Below are 20,564 nucleotides of genomic sequence, written 5' to 3' on the forward strand. Positions count from 1 at the left end.
TTCTAGTCAAGACCCTTAGTACTATATTATGTTGCCTTACAGAATGGTAAAAGTAGAGACAGAGCTTTAAAGTTCATTTTGGTTTATTCCTGTTAAACCCCTCTTAATTCTACATAAAAATTATGGGCTTCCAGATTTTAGAAATCTAATTTCCTTTTTTCAGATTTCCCTTTTTATTATATCTTCTTATGATACAGCCAATACTTTATATTTTGGCAACTTCAAGTCTTTTTACTTTTCTTCTTTTATATGCATTAGCCTTTGTTTTGTTGGATTTCATATGCAACTTAAGTCTATGATCCATTCCTTGCCTCAGTTCCTAGACTTAGTTTCATAAATGAAGTGATGCAACCTTTTATCAGAGTTCCCTGAGACTTCTTTGGAGAACAGAAATGTATGGTTACAGGATAATTTAACAAAAGTGCCATATCATACCTTAGTTAAGTATGTTGTACTAGTTTTGTTGTTTGTTTTATCCAGAATGTTAAATGAGAGCATCATCTAATTCCAGGCTTGCATTGTGAAACCATCAATTTGAAAATAAATTATACTTCTAGTTCTCCTCACAAAATGTCTTCTGTTTTATGGAGTATTGTTAATAGAGCACAGTATTTTTTTTTTTTTAACTTTCACTACAGAAAATTCTGAGCCAGACTTGCTATTTAAATATTGTAACTCAAGTGTCTAATGACATGCTTCTATTATTTGAGTTCTGTTTTAACTATGTAGTCTTAGGCAGTGTTTTAGTTTCTTATCAATCAGTTATTTCAGAAATGAGTAAAGTACAGAAAAATGATTATTCAACCTGGAGTCTTTAACTATCATGTTCTGAGGCACATGGAATTGAAGTCACCATAGGGTTGTGGTGGTGGAAACACTACCTGAGACCATAAGCTCTTAAGTTACTGTGTAATCTTTGCCCATCATGCTTTGATTTCTTTAGAAAGAGATTAGAAATGCTGAAAACTCTTCTAGCTATAATACTTATTTCTCCTTCTTTGGTTCCTTATATCCTGTTCTGAAACAGTGCTACTTAAGTATAGTTTTTCATTTTGCATATTTATAGAGTTGGTGATGAAAGAAGGAGCTTGTATCAGAATCTAATTGTGCTGTTTCTACCAGCTGATCTTGTTATTGTGCTCCCTAGCAAAAATTTTGATGAAGAAAGTCAAAGTAGCATTTTGAATAGCACTACTCTAAAATTGCCCCAAGAAGAGAAATATTAGTTCAGGGCCTCACACTATTTCTTTTTTCTTTCTTCCTCTTTTTTTAATCTTTAATTTATTTGACACAATACCATTATTTTATTTATTTTTATGTGGTGCTGAGGATCTAACCCAGTGCTTCATGTGTGCTAGGCAAGCGCTCTGCAACTGAACCACAATCCCAGCCCCACCTCGAACTATTTTTAAATTGAATTTGTAAGTTGCTTTTTCAGTATCAGCAAGTATATGATGTCAAATGATAAATTTGTCTACTTTTGTTTCCAAAGGCCTCCTCAGTCCCCAGAGAAAGGAAGCACTACAGAGATTAAGAGCAGAAATTGAAGTTTTAACTGATTCCTGGTTAGGAACTGCATTAAAGTCCTTACTTCTCATCCAGTCCAGGTATGGGAATGATTCTTTTAGATCTCATCCTCTCAGAGAGATGATCTCTCCTATCTTAGTCCCATATAACCCATTTCCTAAAATAAGGTTTAGAATAGGGGTGAGAAATATTTAAATGATTGAGGCAAGTACTTAGGTGGGCAGCAAGGTTATTTTATGATAACAGCACACTCTAGAATATGTTGTTGTTTAAGAGTTTAATTTTTATTTTTTATTGTTTTTTATGTGGTATCAAGAATTAAACCTGTGCTTCACCCTTGCTAAGAAAGCGCTCTACCTCTGAGCTATAACCCCAGCCCACACCCTAGAATTTTAAGAGAACATTTATATGTGAAATCCTTTTTCTTTTATTTTTTTTTAAAGAGAGAGAAAGAGAGACAGAGAGAATTTTAATATTTATTTTTTAATTTTCGGCGGACACAACATCTTTGTATGTGGTGCTGAGGATCGAACCCGGGATGCACGCATGCCAGGCGAGCATGCTACCGCTTGAGCCACATCCCCAGCCCCCTTTTATTTTTTTTTAATATTTTATTTCTTTTTAGTTGTAGTTGGACACAATATCTTTATTTTGTTTATTTATTTTTATGTGTTGCTGAGGATCGAACTCAAGTCCTCACACGTGCTAGGCGAGTGCTCTACCGCTGAGACACAATCCCAGCCCATAAATCCTTTTTTTTTTTTTTTTTTTTTTTTTTTTTTAATATTTATTTTTTTTTAGTTTTCGGCGGACACAACATCTTTATTTGTATGTGGTGCTGAGGATCGAACCCAGACCGCACGCATGCCAGGCGAGCACGCTACCGCTTGAGCCACATCCCCAGCCCCATAAATCCTTTTTTTTTTCCCTTGGTTTTTGCTCACAAACTAAAACTCACCTATAATCTCCACCCAAGAGATAAAAAAATCAAAGAATACAAGTAGGAGGCATATCACAGTTTCAGGAAATGTACCTAGGCCCCACTCAAGAAGGAAAGATTCAAAAGAAAAAAGAGTACATTAAGCATAATGAGGAGATATCAGCTTGAGACTTAAGACTAGGAAATAAATGCAGCCATATCTATACCTTCTTCCAAAGCAATAATTCCAAATCCACAAACCAAATAAACAGTAAAACTGACACTGAGGGGTCAATATCCAGTGAAGGTAAAGTACTCATGGAATTAATATGTATTCTGGAATCTGAGTAGCTGTTGTGTGAAGAGCAAAGAGAATTTAAATCATCTCATTTATGGACTAAATTATATTTAGATTAAATAGAACACTAAGTGAGACCTCTGTTGTAATTTGTAATGTATAATATCAATGACTAAGTAAGCTACAGCATGGTCAACAGGGAAATAAGTCATGAATCAAGTTGCTGCTCTTTATTTACTGAAAGACAAAATAAACAAACAGTATCTCTGCCCTTTTATCTAGAAAATAAAACCTGAGCTGAGCACCCAGTGGTGCATGCCTGTAGTCCCAGCTACTCAGGAGGCTGAGGTAGGAGAATTGCAAGTTCAAGGGCAGCCTCAGCAACATAGGGGGACCCATTCTCTAAAAATAAAAAGGGGGATGGGGCTGTAGCTCATTGGTAGAGTGCCCGCCTCACATGTGTAAGACACTGGGTTTGATCCTCAGCACCACATAAAAATAAATAAAGATATTGTGTCCAACTACAACTTAAAAAAATAATAATAATTAATTAATTAATTAAAAGGGCTAGGGTGTAGCTTAGTGGTAAAGCACTCCTGAATTTAGTCCCCACTACCAAAAGAAAAGAAAACTGAAGTTTTAAGAGTATTCACTAATAATACCTTACTTTGAGATTAGTTTTTGATAGTTAGATCATAAAAAGTTGGCCCATTTGAATTCTTGCTCCTAGGTTGGTTTAGTTTCACATTTTTCTTTTCCTTCTTGTTCCCTTCTAGAAAGAATTGTGTGAATGTTCTGATCACAACCACCCAGCTGGTTCCAGCCCTGGCCAAGGTTCTCCTATATGGACTAGGAGAAATATTTCCTATTGAAAACATCTATAGTGCTACCAAAATTGGTATGGTTTCTATTCTCTTTCTCATCACTGGCCTTACAATAAAACTTTCTACTATTTGTATATTATTTACCAGTTCATCTGTGAGACACTTCATATATAATATCTATACAACACTTGTCTGACATTTCCAATGAGGTATTTGAGGCTTGGCAGTTATGTTGCTCACTCAAGAACTCACAGCTAATAATTCACATGAATATGCTTCTTTCTTTTATCATATTTGAAAGAACATAATTTCTAGCCTTGAAATCTTTTTTTTTTTTTTGCATCATTTCAGGTTTCTCTTTTTCACATAGAATATGTAGTATGATAGGAAAAGCATTGGATTAAAAATCAAGGACTAAATTGTATACTTAAGTATAGTTAAAATCCCTTGCACCCAGTACAATGACTATTACCAAAAAAACAGAAAATAATAAGTGTTGAAAAGAATGTGAAAAAGGAAAAACTGAAATTGTGGTGCACTATTAGTGAGATTGTAAAATTATGCAACTGCTATGGAAAACAGTATGATGGTTCCTCAAAAAACTTTAAAATAGGAATACTATATGATCCAGCATATACCTACTTCTGGGTAAATATGCAGAAGAATTGGGGCTCAGATTCTTGAGTTGTGTCCAAATATCCAGAAGCAGGGTCTCAAGGAGATATTTACATACCCTTTTTTTTTTTTTTAAGAGAGAGAGTTTTTTAATATTTATTTTTTAGTTTTAGGTGGACACAACATCTTTATTTTTATGTGGTGCTAAGGATCGATCCCAGTGCCCCATGCATGCCAGGCTAGTGCGTTACTGCTTAAGCCATATCCCCAGCCCTACATACCCATTTTTATAACAGGATTATTTATAATAGCCAATAAAAAGCAGCAAACCAGGTGTCCCATCAGTGGATGAATAGATAAGCAAAATGTGTTGTGACTGTCGTAATTGAACTATTACTCAGCCTAAAAGGAAAAGGAATTCTGTCACACACTGCAACGTAGATAAACCTTGCTAAGTAAAATAAGACAGTCACAAAAAGAAAATATTGATTCCATTTATATGTGATACCTAGAGTAGTAAAACTCTTAGAAACAAAGTAGAACATTGGTACTAGGGATTGGAAGGAAACAGGGAGTTGTTGTCTAATGGGTTAGAATTTTAGTTTTGCATGATGGAAACTTCTGGAGGTCTGTTGCACAACAATGTGCACCAATACTACATTTAAAAAATGCTGAGTGGAGGATTTTATGTGTTTTTGTACCACAATCTAAAAAAGTTTTAAAGATTAAATTAGTAAATTTTATGGTGTTTTTGTTTTTTTGGCAATACTGAGGATTGAACCCAGGGAGAAATTTTAGGTTATACTTTTTTTAAGAGATGGGTTCTCCGGCTGGGGTTATGGCTCAGTAATAGAGTGCTTGCCTAGCACATGTGAGGCACTGGGTTCAATCCTCAGCTCCACATAAAGATAAATAAATAAAGATATTGTGTCCATCTACAACTAAAAAAAAAAAGAGAGAGAGAGAGATGGGTTCTCACTGTGTTACACATATTTTACCACAGTTTTTAAAAAAGAAAATAAAAAGGAAGGACTAGGATTTAAGTCTAGTTCCCCCAGTTACTAGCTTTTACTATAGGCAAATTGTCTTTTTTCTTGATATAGTCAGTTTTCTCACATAAAATGAGAATTTGTGAAGGAAGTCATAAAAATGAATAAGTACTTACTAAACAGATTAATATACCAGCCCTAGGGTCATATTTTTTTATTTTTTATTTTTTATTTTTTTTAAATTTTTATTATTAGTTGTTCAAAACATTACATAGTTCTTGACATATCATATTTCATACATTTGATTCAAGTGGGTTATGAACTCCCATTTTTACTCCATATACAGATTGCAGAATCACATCGATTACACATCCACTTTTTTACATACTGCCATACTAGTGTCTATTGTGTTCTGTTGCCTTTCCTATCCTCTACTATCCCCCCTCCCCTCTAGGGTCATATTTTAAATAGGACTAGGGAAAGCCTCTGTTTACAGGTAGATATCTTTTGAACAAAGACCTAAACAAGATGAGAGAGTGAGCCTTTAGCAGTTTTCCAGAGAACAGCCAACCAAGAAGAGGAAATGAAAAGTGGAAAGGCTGGAGGCATTTTCAAAGAAGTGCAAGGGAGAAAAGAATAGTAAGAAGTAGGTCAGAGAAGTTGAAGGAGAGTGGGGAGAGTTCTGTAGGGCCTTATTAAATGAAATACTGTTATAAGAGGCTGGGGTTGTAGCTCAGTGGGAGAGCGCTTGCATCACACGTGTGAGGCCCTGAGTTTGATCCTCAGCACCACAGAAAAATTAGTAAATAAAAATATTGTTTCTATCTATCTTAAAAAAAGCATTTTAAAAAAAGAAATGCTGTTGTAAGGTTTTTTTAATATTTTTATTTTTATGTGGTGCTGAGGATTGAACCAGGGCCTCGCATGTGCTAGGCGAGTGCTCTACCACTGAGCCACAACCCCAGCCCCTGTTGTAAGGTTTTGAGAAGAGTGACATGATTGGACTTGAACTTTCAACAGATTAGTCTTGGCTGATGTGTGGGACCTTGAGGGAGACAAGTTAGGAGGTTACTGGAGTAATTCAACCTGTGATCATGACTGGCTTGTTCCATGTTAATGTAATGGAGGCTGAGAAAGAGTAAGTTAAATTCCAGGTAGATTAAAATTTAACATGAGCTCACACCCGTAATCCCAGTCACTCGGGAGACTGAGGCAGGAGGATCCCGAGTTCAAAGCCAACCTCAGGAATTTAGGAATTTGAGGCCCCAAACAACTTAGTGAGAACCTGTATCAAAATTAAAAAATAAAAAAGGGCTAGGGATGTGGCTCAGCGGTTAAGTGCCTCTGGGCTCAATCTCTAATGCCAAAAAATTTAGCATAAAAAGCAAAACTTTTTAATTTTTCAGAAGGAAATATAGAAGAGTATTTTAATGTCTTTTACAAAAGTCAAGAGGTATAAAAAGAAAAAAAAAAAAAGAACAGTTTGATTCCATGAAGCTTTTAATTTTTTATACATTGAGAGTCACAGACTGGGAGAGAAGATATTTGTAACACATTTATTGACAGTTTGCATACAGAATCCATAAAGAACTGCTGCAAATCCATAAAAAGCATCTTGAGATGTGCATGACCTTATGACTATGCAGTTTCACATATATAACTGCTTTCACACTGCAAGCAGAGTTGAATAGGTGTAACAGAGACATATGACCCACAAAGCCTGAAATATCTATCCTGACTGTTTGCAAAAAAAGTTTCCTGACCCTTACACCTGCATAATCTCACATGCATAATAAGACATGTGCAAGGATTATTTATAATAGAAAGTAATTAATTTTGAACCTGTCCATGAACAGAAAATAGGTAAATAGAAATATTCAAACAATAAAATACTATTTTGTAGTTAAAGTAAATGAACTAGGGCTGGGGATGTGGCTCAAGTGGTAGCGCGCTCGCCTGGCATGCGTGCGGCCCGGGTTCGATCCTCAGCACCACATACAAACAAAGATGTTGTGTCGGATGGTAACTAAAAATAAATAAATTAAATAAAAGGTAAATGAACTAAGAGCCTGTAATCCCAGCTGCTCAAGACATTGAGATAGGAGGATTGAGAGTTCAAAGCCAGCCTTAACAAAAGCAAGGTGCTAAGCAATTCAATGAGACCCTGTCTCTAAGTAAAGTACAAAATAGGGCTGGTTATGTGGCTCAGTGGTTGAGTGCCCCTGAGTTCAATCCCCAGTACCCAAAAAACAAAAAAGTAAATGTACAAGGGTTGGAGATGTAGCTCAGTGGTAGACCCCTGGCCTAGCACAAGTGAGGCTCTAGATTCAGTACCCAGAGTTTGTGAATAAACTAAATTATAATTTTAACAACACCTGTGAAGTGTGGAAGGAGTAGGGTGAAAAAGTGTTGAACACAAAAAACACATTGCAGTTAACATAGAATATGTTTAACATTTATATGAAGGTTTTAAAGTGTTTGCACTTTTAGGGGTACATAGTAAATTCCAAGTAAATCTGTAATATCTTATTGTTCTAATCTAAAGCAGTAGTGAAATGTTAAAAGCTTTTTGTTTGTTTTTGTTTTTGATACTGGGGATTGAATCCAGGGGCATTTTACCATTTAGCTGTACCCCAGTCCTTTTTGAAACAGAATCTCACTGAGTTGCTGAGGCTGACCTGGCATGTGTGGTCCTCCTGCCTCAGCCTCCTGAGTCACTGGAATTACAGGCTTGCACCACCATGCCTGGCTTTTGTTTTTAGTACTGGATATTGAACCCAAGGGCACTTTACCACCAGTCCTTTTTATTTTTTTGAGACAGGGTCTTGCTGAGTTTCTGAAGGTCTCGCTAAGATCTGAAGCTGGCCTAAACTTGCGATCCTCCTGTCTCATCCTCCCAACTCACTAGGATTACAGGTGTTGTTGAAGTGTTGAGATTTGACAAAACTGAGTTATTAGTAGGTAGCTTAGTTAGTTACTACCTACTACTTTGTTTGTTGTTGTTGTTGTTATTGTTTATTCTCCATACTTTTTCATGTGGTTGAATATTCTGTTTACAAGGGACTGGGTAGAGGGGAAATGGACCTGAAAGCTCCCTTCAGATACAGCCACTGTTGCTGCTACTTGACTGTGCACTTCATAAGAACCCAGAGCACTCATTATGAGCTTCCCACACCTGAGAGGTAGATTTTCTGTGGTCCTCATTATACCGAGTACTGGTACCCCCAGGCTCATCAAACTACTGGAAATGATTTTATTCTCTTACAGTAATGGTGCTTGTTTGGTGAATTTCCTCAGTCTCAGTTCACCCACAGCTAACCTGCAGAGCTGCAGTGGGATCTGATGCCATGGGGACTGCAGTGAGAATTTTGAGGCTTCCTCCACAGTACAGTGAAATGGGAGCAAGGAGATATTTTTCAGTTCCTCTGAAATAATTTGAAAATTATGATTCTCATTCTGTGATCTTAGACACCATAGAGAATTCTCAGAATCATTTCTGGAAATATCAGTGATTTTGATAGAGAAAACCCAGAAACTAATATTCTCCAAAGGTTTGGTTGATCTTACAGTTCACCACGTTCAGTTGCTAGACTTTTGTTAAACTGACTAGCCTCTTTCCTCCTGGACAGAAAAGCTCATGCCCAGGATTGTTCTGAGAATGTAAATACAAGTATTCTACCAACTTCATTGGAGTCTTTTTTTTTTTTTTTAATGTGTGTAGCTTGCTTATTTGAACTAATAACTCTCTTAGTCTCTTAGTTCTTTTAGAGGGGACATTCATTTACACACATTTCATCCTTGATCAGTGCATTCCAGGACAGTGAGAATGTCTTTGGGTCCTCAACCTTAAATATGAGGTTCATTTTGCTAGGTCTTGGGAGAAAGCCTGAAATCAGACTCAAGTTCTTTTCTATAGACAGATCACATTAGACTGTGGGTTTGGAGACTTGGCTTAATTTTTAAAGGTGTAATGGCTCTCTTCAGCACCTTGAATGTAATAAGTATTCATTATTAATTCAATTATTTAATGTTTCAACTAAATCAGGGTTCAATACATGGACTACAGCCCTCCACTCAACTATGTGTGAGATTAATATACATTTACTCAGCAAACAACATTTGAATGTTTCCTCAGAATGTAAGGTATGACTGTGCTATTATGAAATATTTGTACTGAAAGCACCTGAGTGCTCTAAAACAAGCCTTGTGTTATAAAGACTGAAACCCAGAGTGGATTAGAGTCTGGTTCAGGAGACCATCCATCTGTTTTTAGATGCCACATTGGCTTGTATATGCTCAGATGATCAAGCAGGACTTCTAAGTATAGAGGTATATAGTCTTTCTAGATCAGTCTTTGTTATGTATTACAGTCATTTTCCAGCAGATGACAGTAGATATCTTGAGGAGGCACCACCTTTATCTTTTCACAGGAACCCTGGTGCAAAGTACTTTTGCATCTGGCAAGAACAAAGAATGAGATTAATGGAGCAGGATGAAGAAGGAAGCAAAGTTAGGACCTTACTTAACTGAAGCAGGCAGAAGCAGGGAAATAAAATACAATAGAGCTAAAGAGGGCTGGGGTTGTGGCTCAGCAGTACAACGCTTGCCTAGCATGTGCAAGGCTCTGGATTTGATCCTCAGCATCACATAAAAATAAATGAAAACAAAGGTATTGTGTTCAACTACAACTAAAAATAATTGAATATTTTTTTAAAAAAAAGGCTAAAGAAAGAGTAAGAAGGAAGGGGCTGGGGATTTAGCTTAGTTGGTAAAGAGTTTGCCTCACATGCAAAAGGCCATGGATTCAGTCCCTGGCACCACCAAAACAAACAAAAGAAAGAGCAAGAAGAGATTTGATTTCCTTTTATTTACACCCAGAAAGTATCTTTCCCACAATGTCATCGTGTGCAGGTTTTAGGTGTCAGGTTCCAGATGAAATTTGCATTTTTTTAAATGTTGTTAGGCAGTTTATTCTTTCACGAAATACAAGTGTTCATTTTTGCATTCACCACAGAGCCAACAAACATTTCTTGTGTAGTGTGTGCCAGAGACTGGGCCCTGTGCAGAAGCATGTTCTGATCGCCAAGTGTTCTGTTGCACTGGATGTGAGATGACCCACAGATCCTGCCATTCTGTGGGCATGTGAGGTGTGTCCTATCTTCTAGCCAGCTGCAGGAAATAGGGCTTGAGAAGGTGCCCACAATGTCACTTGGTGTGAAATTTGCATTTTGATACACTGCAGTTTTCCTTAGAATTGTCTGCAGTAGAGCTGGAGTTGTGGCTCAGTGGTAGAGCAGTTGTCTGGCATGTGTGAGACACTGGGTTCGATCCTCACCACCACATAAAATAATGATATTGTGTCCACCTACAACTAAAAAAATACATTAAAAAAAAAAGAACTGTCTGCAGTAGATTTCTGTCACTTATTTCCCAAGATCAGTTTTAGTGATGCAATATCTCAGTTGCAGCCAAAAAGTATAGTAAGTGAGGAAATGCCAGATGTGGCAAATGCAGTTGCCATATTACTTGGTCATTTTTTTCTGTTTTACTCTCACTCTCCTCCCATAAGACCTATGACCAAGACCATTTCTGAAAAATGAAGAATTGGAAGGAAATGACTTTTTTTTGTCTGTAATTTATTTCTAAATAAATCAGGACCTTATGGTTTCACTTTTCTTTCTTTTTTTTTTTTTTTTAATATTTTAGTTTTCAGCGGACACAACATCTTTGTATGTGGTGCTGAGGATCGAACCCAGGCCGCACGCATGCCAGGCAAGCGCGCTACCGCTTGAGCCACATCCCCAGCCCTCACTTTTATTTCTTATCAAAATCATTCAAAATTTAATTACCATGTAATCCAAGCAGCAGAGGAGGCTGAGATAGGAGGATCACAAGTTTGAGGCCAGCCTCAGCAATTTAGCAAGACCCTGTCTCAAAATTTAAAAAAAAAAAAAAAAATCATTCATTGTGGCACAATAATGGCAATTGTGCAATGGTACATCATGGCACAATTCCCAGGGCTGGGAATTGGGTTTCAAATCCCATTTTTGGCTACTATCTTGTTTGTAATCTGGAACAAGTCACCAAACCTATAAAGTCCCATGATTATCTGAAAAGTAAGGAATGGTATCTCACTAGATTATTTTGAGAATTAAGTGAAGAAATAATAGAAAGGTATTTTGTAAGATATAAAATACAGGAGATATATGAAGTGTTTTCAGGAAGAAAGCTGTATTCAGAGCAGTCACACAGCCTAGACCCATCTCTTCCCATTTTTAGAAAATCCTTTACATTAAGATCTTAGGAACTTCACCGTCAATGTAAAGCCTAAAATAAGTTGTTGTTGTTGTTGTAATGACACAGTTTCTCAGTCTTTGGACAGAGGGGCCTACTGGATCTCTGGCTTCCACCCCTAACTCCCACCAAACTATAGTGCCACTTAGTCTGTTAAGCACTGACAGGTGAATGTAGCAGCAAACCCTGGTACTGAAAAGAAGATAGGAGAAAAATATCCTAATAGGAAATTTCCATTTTTCATTCAGGTAAGGAGAGTTGCTTTGAGAGAATTGTGTCAAGATTTGGAAAGAAAGTCACATATGTAGTGATTGGAGATGGACGAGATGAAGAAATTGCCGCCAAACAGGTAACTGATTTTTTAAAAAAGGTCTGGTTATGCATGGAGCAATTAGGAAAATGGTAAAAACTACAAAATTGGGGCTGGGGTCGTGTCTCATTGGTAGAGCACTTGCCTGGCACATGTGAGGCACTGGGTTCAATCCTCAGCACCACATAAAATAAATAAATAAAGATATTTTGTTCATCTACAACCAAAAAATGTTTTTTAAAGAAACTACAAAATCTTAGCAATCTATTTTGTATTAGTAGTGTTTCTCTTCTCTTCCTCTCCCATTTTCTTCTAAAGAAAGAGAAAGACAATAGTTTTTTTTCCTTAAATGGAGTTTTCCCTCTAAATTGGTAAATCCTCTACCCCCTCCTCCCTGCCAACTCAAAAATCTTAAAAGCTTCCAGACCTGTTACAGGGATTTCCCATCACTAAACCTGAGATATGGGCCCCATCTTTTGTCTTCATCTAAGAAGGCAACACCTTCTCAAGAGCATCAGACTTAATTGCAAGAAGGCAAATCATTCTGACTTTTGCGGGCTTCAGAATTTCAGAAAACAAACAAACAACAAAAACAGCTCAATCAGTTTGGAGTTGTTTTTGTAGAGAAAGTCCTTCCTGCTTTTAAGCCCCAGAAAGTTTGTTCTAATGGTAACCCCATCACTGTACAGGTCCCAACTCACGTCATCCCTTCTCTTTTCCTTTGTTTCTTGTTTTTGTTTTTCCGGTACTGGGGATTGAACCAAGTGGTACTCTGCCACTGAGCTACATCCTCATCCTTTTGTATTTTTTATTTTGAGACAGAGTCTCACTAAGTCACCTAGGCTGGTCTTAAAGGTGATCCTCCTGCCTTGGTTTCTTAAGTCATTAGGATTACAAGCTTGTGCCACCTGCTTCATTATGTTTTCATTTACTACTTTTATTAGCTATTCAGGAACCTTTTCTTTTTCACATATGTAGTCACTGAAGCTTTGATTCTAAAGTACTTCTTGTTACCCTCTTTGGGGAAGACAATACTGAATGAAAGTGTCAGTACTTCTCAGTCTGTAGAAGAAAGTTGGGGAGAAAAAAAGAGTCATTAGCAGAGCCAACATCTCTAAGCTCACGTCTGTAATCATCTACCATAAAATGTACCCATTAGGAGCTAGGGATGTAGCTCAGTGTTAGAGCGCTTGCCCAGCACTCACGAGGCCCTGAGTTCATCACCAGCACCACAAAAATGAATAAGGGCTAGGGTTGTGGTTCAAGTGGTAGAGTGCTCGCCTAACACATGTGAGACACTGGGTTTTAAAGAATAAAATAAAATTAGATATACCCACTGAAAAATGCCTTGGTGTTTTATCCAATCCAGCCTCCTCCTTGTGAAGGATCTTTACCACAGCCTCTCTGACAGAGAACTCCGGCCCTGCGTGAATAGGTACCCAAGAGTGAGGTTAGGGTGTTCCTCCTTCCATTTGACAAAAATTTCTCTCAAGTTTCACACACTGGTCCTAGCCTGGCGTTCCTGAATGTAGCATAACAAGTCTGCTTCCTTTTCTGTATGCTGTAGCGTTTTTTTATTTTGTTTTGGTTTGGTTTGGTTTTTTTTGGTACTAGGGATTGAACTCAGGGACACTCAACAACTGAGCCACATCCCCAGCCCTATTTTGTATTTTTATTTAGAGACAGGGACTCAGTGAGTTGCATAGTGCCTCGCTTTTGCTGAGGCTGGCTTTGAACTCACTATCCTCCTGCCTCTACCTCCCAAGCCGCTGGGATTACATGCACCGGCTACTATAGCCTTTTAAATACCACACATGAGCCACTGGCCTGAAAAAAACTGCCATGTGTCAAAAGAACTGTGTTCTAGGACCTCAGTGTTCTGAGGAACATGGAACCCATTTGAATAAGACGATCAGTAAAAATAATTGCCTTTAACTTCATGGTTCATAGTTTCCAGTACTTGGGTGTATCTAAGTCCTCTTTTGAGTTTGTGACTTCCAGAACAGCATACAATATTCTTGACATGATTCTGACTATATGATATGGGACTGTTATTTCCTGGATCTATAGATTCTGCTTCTTGGACATGGACAATATTTGGATTGGGCCCTATAGATCTAAAATTTGTAGAAAATTATCTTGATAGTGTAGTCTTATGTTAATTCTAATTTATCTGGGTTATTTTATATGATCCTGAAGACCTCATATAATAGTTGGAGCATGAAAACACAGTTACTACTCAAGCTTGATAAAAATTCCTCCCATGTGTAAAATATACTATAATGTACAGGGTCCTTGTACACATGACTTAATTCACCCTTATGGCAGCCCTATGAGGTGGGTCAGGGTAATTAGTTACTAAGCACCTCAGACAAAGGGCTGTGGAGAAAGGTGTATGGGTAAGTAGAAGCTCCCTAAAGAAGTTGAGTTAACCAGTTGTCCTCCCTCTCTTCCAGCACAATATGCCTTTCTGGAGGATCACAAATCATGGAGACCTAGTGTCCCTTCACCAGGCTTTGGAGCTTGATTTTCTCTAAGAACTGATATGAGGAGTCTTCCTCATGAGCTCCTTTTTCATTCCTGAAGGGAGCCAAAGGCCAGAACCAACTGGGAACTTCCTTCCCATCCTTCTCTCCCTCCCTCTTTCTCTTTTTCTCTCTCCATGGAATGCTGGCGAGAACACAATCAGAACCAACAACTGCAATTTTTGCTATGAGTGAGCTGCAGCCCTGTGTTTATCCTTGTACAGATGCAGGAGACAGTTGGATAAGAGCACAGTGGACTACTGCAGCTACAGTACTTACATTTCTTCTATTTTGTTTCAAAGAATGGGAAAAAAAAAAAAAAAAAAAGGAAATTTTGGGGGCAGAGTTGTACTCTTAGTCCATGACCAGACAGAGAACTGCTCTTGTGACAGGATAAATGCAGCAGAGTTTTTTAAGAACATCTCTTGCAGTCTTTAGGATTTTCTTAGCTGTAGAACTTCTTTCCAGTGAATGTGTATGTTATTTTTATAGGTAAGGGTCTGGTCTCTGAAGCAGGATCCCCCCCCCCTTTTCTTTTTCTAGCAAGAAAGGGACATGTAATTTTTTCATGAAAACAGTAATTGAAATATCAAAAATACCTCTCTGTATCGACACCACCTCCTTGGCTGCTCCAGTGGTCTGTTCTCCAGGATGGTTCCTTTCCATCTGTGGAGCACTGGACTTTGGCATTTCCCATCCTGCAAGCCTCAACCCCCTTGCCAGTCCCTCTTCCTTTTTAACCATGTGGCACTACCCTGGAATCTCTTTCCCTTAGGGAATAAATCCTAAGCCTTCAATTTAATTCAAAGGCTATATCCCAAGAAGCTTAGCCTCCAGACTGGAGAGAAAGGACTCAGGCTTATTGGAATTTTGGCTCTTGAGACAGGAAGATTCCACCTATTCCTTCTGCAGAGAAGCACCTTTTCCCACAGATGCTCAGCCTGCAGCCTTTTCTGTGTTAGTCAACAGATGCTGGACTCTTACCCCTTGCTGCCTTCTGCACTTCACATCCACCTCAGTGCATCTCCAGCCAGTCCCTGCCCATTGGATTCAATTCAAATCAAGTCTAAGAACAGGCTTATAACTACTTCTTCAAGGAAGCTCTTCAGCCACATGCAGGGTGTCCCAGGCATATATGTACCCAGATCTCTGCCTGAAACTAGAGATCATATTTCTGTAATCAAACCCAGTTTCCCATGGAATGCCCTATTTCTCAAATCCCATTCTAAAATGGGAAGCCAAGAGATCAGAAAGACTTTCCTGATATAAATGAGGGTGCTGGCCCAAAGACTGGGCCAAATGCAGGAGCATCTCTCAGCCTGCCTCTTGGGAATTGTGAGGATCCAGGCCCTAGTCCCAGCCTTCTAGCCCATCCATGTTTATTGGATGCCCCATCCCTCTAGGACCAACTTGGGTACCTATTCAGATGTGAGAAACTTCTGCTAGAACTGAAAGAGGTGGTTATATAAGCACCTCAAAGAAGCAGCCTTGGTCCTCGGGAGGAGTTCCTTGACCAACCCCAACTGTAATTGCTTATCCCCAGAGATGCTCTGCACCCATTTCTAGAGATACAGTAGCACAAAGAGTGCCAGGTCACCCAGAGAGCAACAGCAAGGCTGGCACACACATTCCTTCAGAACTGATGGACAATGCTTCATAAATCAGAGTTTAGAAAGGAAGTTTTGAGAGAGGAGCTGAAGTCTATTCTGTCACTTGGCCACCTTGGGCTTGTTTCCAGATTGGTGTGGAAGGAGGGAGATGGAGTATGAGGCAGACCTTCTGGGTCTGTGTGTTCAGCACAGCTGGCCACATGCTGTTCTGCCTTCCTTGATGGTCCATCTCAGAAAATTCTAGAGTGGGTTTTACTTTAATGCCTCAGACCCTCCCCACATTGCCAGTTTAACTATTGGTTTCTTCCCCTGGAGAAAGACCACCTGCTGTGCTGTGCTGTGTTGTGCTTCAGGATTATGAGGCTGCACAATGGCACCCACTCATATACAGGTAACACAAAAATGTTCCTTTTTCCCACCTGTGGCGGGCTATTTATTTTAGAATATGACTTGGATTCTTTTTTTTAATGAACTTTTTCCTCTTGGTCTGACTGCCCCTGCTTAGCTCTTTCCAAAAGAACTTGAGTGTGACCAAGAGGTGAGAGGAGCCTGTACACCTTTCTGGTGGCTTCTACCCTCATTCAGCAAGCAGACATAAAGCAGGAACTTATCTATCTCCACAAAGAGAAATTGTCCAAGGAACACTGCCCTTCTTACCGTCTTCTCTTCCTTGGTGCAAAGCCCTGGAAAGGAAAATAAGTGGGTAATATCAAGAGCTCAGTTGGAAGCTGAGTCCAAAGGAGGCTGAGTCCTTTCATCAAGGGGAAGCCCTCTTCACTGGAAAAAGTGCACATGAAATTAGCCAGATGAGGAGTCCTCCCCCAGCCAGGCACTGTAGCTCTGTAAAGTGGTCTGGACATCTTACGGTGAGGACTGTTAATTAATGACTCTGGAGGTGTTGGTGTGCCCCGGGATAAGAGGTGGCTTGAATTTCGAATGTAAAACTGATCGTGCCTTAGCGTCACCCTGTCCATTGCCCCTGGAGCAGCTGGTGGTGTCCAGGAGAATGGACACCTGCTGCAGATTTTAGATGCCTATTTGGGCTTTTGTTTGATTTGGGGTGTGCCTGTCTTCTGCTCCACAAGTTGGGGGACAAAGCTAATGTCCCAAGAGACTCTTGCCATAGCTTGTTCGCAGTTTATACAAACTCCACAGCTCCAAGTAGATTTGGTTAGCAAACTCAAGCTGCAGCACATGGAGCTTCTAGATGCTCGCTACCTTGAATGGTGTCAGTGCCACTGACTGACAGAGGAGTACAGGGCAGAGCCTGACCCTCTCTTCTTGGGAGAGCCATGCCTAGGCCAGCAAGAGGTGACCTTGGGGCCTGCCTCTCCTCACTCCTCTGCAAGGAATAATTAGGGCCCCTCCTTCAGCAAGTTTCTATTTCTTACCACTAAATTGGTTTCCTTTTTCAGCTGAAAGTTAGAACTCCCCAGGTATATATACAGTATAGAAGCCAAATCTCAGAATTCTGAGATTGTAGAACATCTTAACCACAAGAGGGAAAATTGAGTTGTATCCCAACCCTGAAAACGGGCCGTCTGTCCTTTCCTCTGCTCTGAGTCAGCTCTAGCAAGCAAGGCTCCGTGGCTGCTTCCTAATGCACTGACAGGAGCCATCCCATTAAGGACGACCTCTACTCCAAACATGACTTTCTGGACTTCAGATGCCTCTTTTAACTGGAAAGGCATTGATTGGATTGGATGTATTTATATGACTGCGGGCATTCGTGGCTGTAGAATCCTTGACCATAATGTTATATGTAATGGGAACTATCTTATAAACTTGAAAAAAATAAAGTTTTTATTTTCTATACAGTTTTCTCCTGTGTCTTTTCTAAATAGGATCGGCTCAGTTGGTCAGCCATGCGGCTCCTCATCAGGACTTCATAAGTATTCTGAAGGGGTGATTAGAAAGATGTCACCCTTTCAATAAGTGGGTCACTAATTTCACCAAGAAAGTAAGACTAACCACTTGGTATAAATAAGCATACATGGGGAAAGTAAAATAAATATTTTTAAGCAATTTGCAAGGGAGCATTTATTTCTGAAATGTTTCTAAATGGCATTGCTTTTTAAGGTTTAGAACTGGAATGATAAGAAATTTCATTTGCTGTCAAATGTGCTGAACTTTAATTATTAATGAGAAAAATCAATACTTGCTGTGTTGAGCTTAACAAAAGCAATAAAACTGACAAACTGATATCAACCTCCTGTGATTTGGCCTGATTTCATGTCACATCAGCTACTTTTTGTATTTCATTTCTTCAGATTCAAAAAGGCTTTTTGCCTTTTATTCAATGAAGGAAATTAGAATTAGGTTCTATTTCCAAGTACCATACATATCAGACTATAAATTGTGTTTTTCCCCAAAATCAATTGCCCAGAAAATAGGAAGCTGCCTTTATTCTATTTATTAAATATTTTCATTATTAAATGCCGATTTTGAACCGTTTAAAAGAATGGTTGAAGAAAACCTGATAGTTGTTTACATCCCTTTTCAGTTGTAAGTGTACATTAGAGTGCTGGTCGATTTCTAAGCCCATAGAGTAAATGAACATATCCATCTCACCCTAATATAATTAATAAAGCATGCACATTTCTCTTACAAGTGTTTAATGGCAGGTAAAAATCAGCAATTCAGGAGGTTTTTTTAATCTTCAAAAACAAGTTTCTCTACATATGAAAAATCCTTGATGGCAATCTTAAGTATCTATTTGCAAGTAATGTCACACTCATCTTTTTAAAATTCTTCCCTGCCCCACTCCTGGACTGAGCCACATCCCCAGCCCTTTTATTTTGAGACAAGGTATCAGTAAGTTGCTTAGAGCCTTGCTGAATCACTGAGGCTGGCCTTGAACCTGCTCTTCCTGTGCTATTAGAATTACAGTGCACCACCACTCCAGGCTTAAAATTCTTGATGCTGTAAACTTTAAAAATATATAAAAATGGGGCTGGGGTGTAGTTGCGATAGAGCCCTTGTCTAGTCTGCACCACATTCTGAGTTAGATGTCCAGCACCACAAAAAAAAAAAAAAAATACCCTCTCTCACAAAAATGAATCAACTGCCAAATTCCATAGCTTTTTAGGTAGTATGCTATAATACATTGAATTTACCATCATTTGACAGTTTCATCTAAGCAGTATAAATGAGGTTTAGTGCCAACACTCGCCTTGGAATAGGCCTTAGGGATTTCACCAAAATAGTAAAATACTACTTTACTTTTCTGCCACACTACTGTTATATGAAAAGACAAGGCTCAGGGGAGTAGCCATATTTCCCAATAGAAGACCTAGTGTTTTAGGCAACTCCTCATCCCGCCTCAAAGTCCAAAAAGATGTGCTTCTAACTATTTTGGGGTAAGCTCTTCATTTATACTGCTTAGATGAAACTGTCAAATGATGGTAAATTCAATGTATTATAGCATACTACCTAAAAAGCTATGGAATTTGACCCTGAATGAATGAAGGAAAATGACAGTGACTTAATGTATTCAATTAAAAGATGATTATATCCTTTATGTGATGATGAAGATCAGTGTTGTTGGGCTGGGGATGTGGCTCAAGCGGTAGCGCACTCGCCTGGCATGCATGCGGCCCGGGTTCGATCCTCAGCACCACATACAAAGATATTGTGTCCGCCGAGAACTAAAAAAAATAAATATTAAAAAAAAAAAATCTCTCAAAAAAAAAAAAAAGATAAGTGTTGTTTTTAATGCCCTTTTTTGCTGATGTTAAATTGGTAACCATAGTATTATAGCATACTACCTACTTGTGTGTGTGTGTGTGTGTGTGTGTATGTGCGCGCACGTTGCTAAGGATTGAACCCAGGGCCTTGTGCATGCTAAGCAAGCACTCTACCACTGAGCTACATCTCCAGCCCTATATATTTTTTTTATTTTTTATTTGTTCTTTTTTTAGTTATACATGACAGTAGGATGTATTTTTATATATTTTTTTTTTAGTTGTAGACGGACACGATACCTTTATTTTATTTATTTATTTTTTAATGTGGTGCTGAGGATCGAACCCAGTGCCTCACATGTGCTAGGCAAGCACTCTACCACTGAGCTACAACCCAGCCCAACAGTAAAATGTATTTTAACATATATCATGGAATGTAACTTCCCATTCTTGTGGTTGTACATGATGGGGAGTTACACTGGTCATGTGTTTACATATGAACATAGGAAAGTTATGTCCAATTCATTCTACTATCTTTCCCATTCCTATCCCCTCTCCCTTTCCCTCCATTGGATGCTGTCCAATCAGGTGAACCTCCACTCCTCCCTCTCTCCCACTCCCCTCAACCCTACTGTGAGTCAGCATCCTCATATCAGAACATTCAGCCTTTGGTTTGGGGGGATTGGCTTATTTCACTTATCATGATAGTCTTCAGTTCCATCCATTTACAGGCAAATGCCATAATTTCATTCTTTATGGATGAATAATTGCTGGGAGCCATTAGCCAAGTAGGTATGACAATTTCCTTGCCAGCGTACCCCATGTTGCTGACATGTTGCAGTGACATTGAATGTAGGTGACCTTGCTCAAGGACCAAGGCAGATTAGGGTGTTCCCGGTTTTAAGATAATCGTGTTTAGGGCGTTCCCAGTTTAGGTTCCAGGTTTAAGGTTTAAGATTATTCCTGCTGG

General features: G+C 38.8%; 1 protein-coding gene across 5 annotated transcripts in view; it reads left to right on the plus strand.

Annotated features, from left to right (window-relative positions):
• The window catches only part of Eya3 (EYA transcriptional coactivator and phosphatase 3), a 105,055-nt gene extending 87,331 nt beyond the window's left edge, over positions 1-17,724 (plus strand). For all 5 annotated transcript variants that reach the window (XM_046468620.2, XM_046468622.2, XM_046468621.2 and 2 more), the window contains 4 exons: positions 1,493-1,607; positions 3,521-3,642; positions 11,715-11,815; positions 14,233-17,724. In XM_046468620.2, coding sequence (XP_046324576.1) covers positions 1,493-1,607; positions 3,521-3,642; positions 11,715-11,815; positions 14,233-14,313 — 419 coding nt within the window. In that variant the 3' untranslated portion in view covers positions 14,314-17,724. The remainder of the gene's footprint in view (positions 1-1,492; positions 1,608-3,520; positions 3,643-11,714; positions 11,816-14,232) is intronic.
• The last annotated feature ends 2,840 nt before the right edge of the window (positions 17,725-20,564 follow it).

The sequence above is a fragment of the Marmota monax genome, unplaced genomic scaffold (genome assembly GCF_021218885.2).
Source record: "Marmota monax isolate L192 unplaced genomic scaffold, Marmota_monax_Labrador192_F-V1.1 WCK01_AAM20220418_F8-fsc00008, whole genome shotgun sequence".
Lineage (NCBI taxonomy): Eukaryota > Metazoa > Chordata > Mammalia > Rodentia > Sciuridae > Marmota > Marmota monax.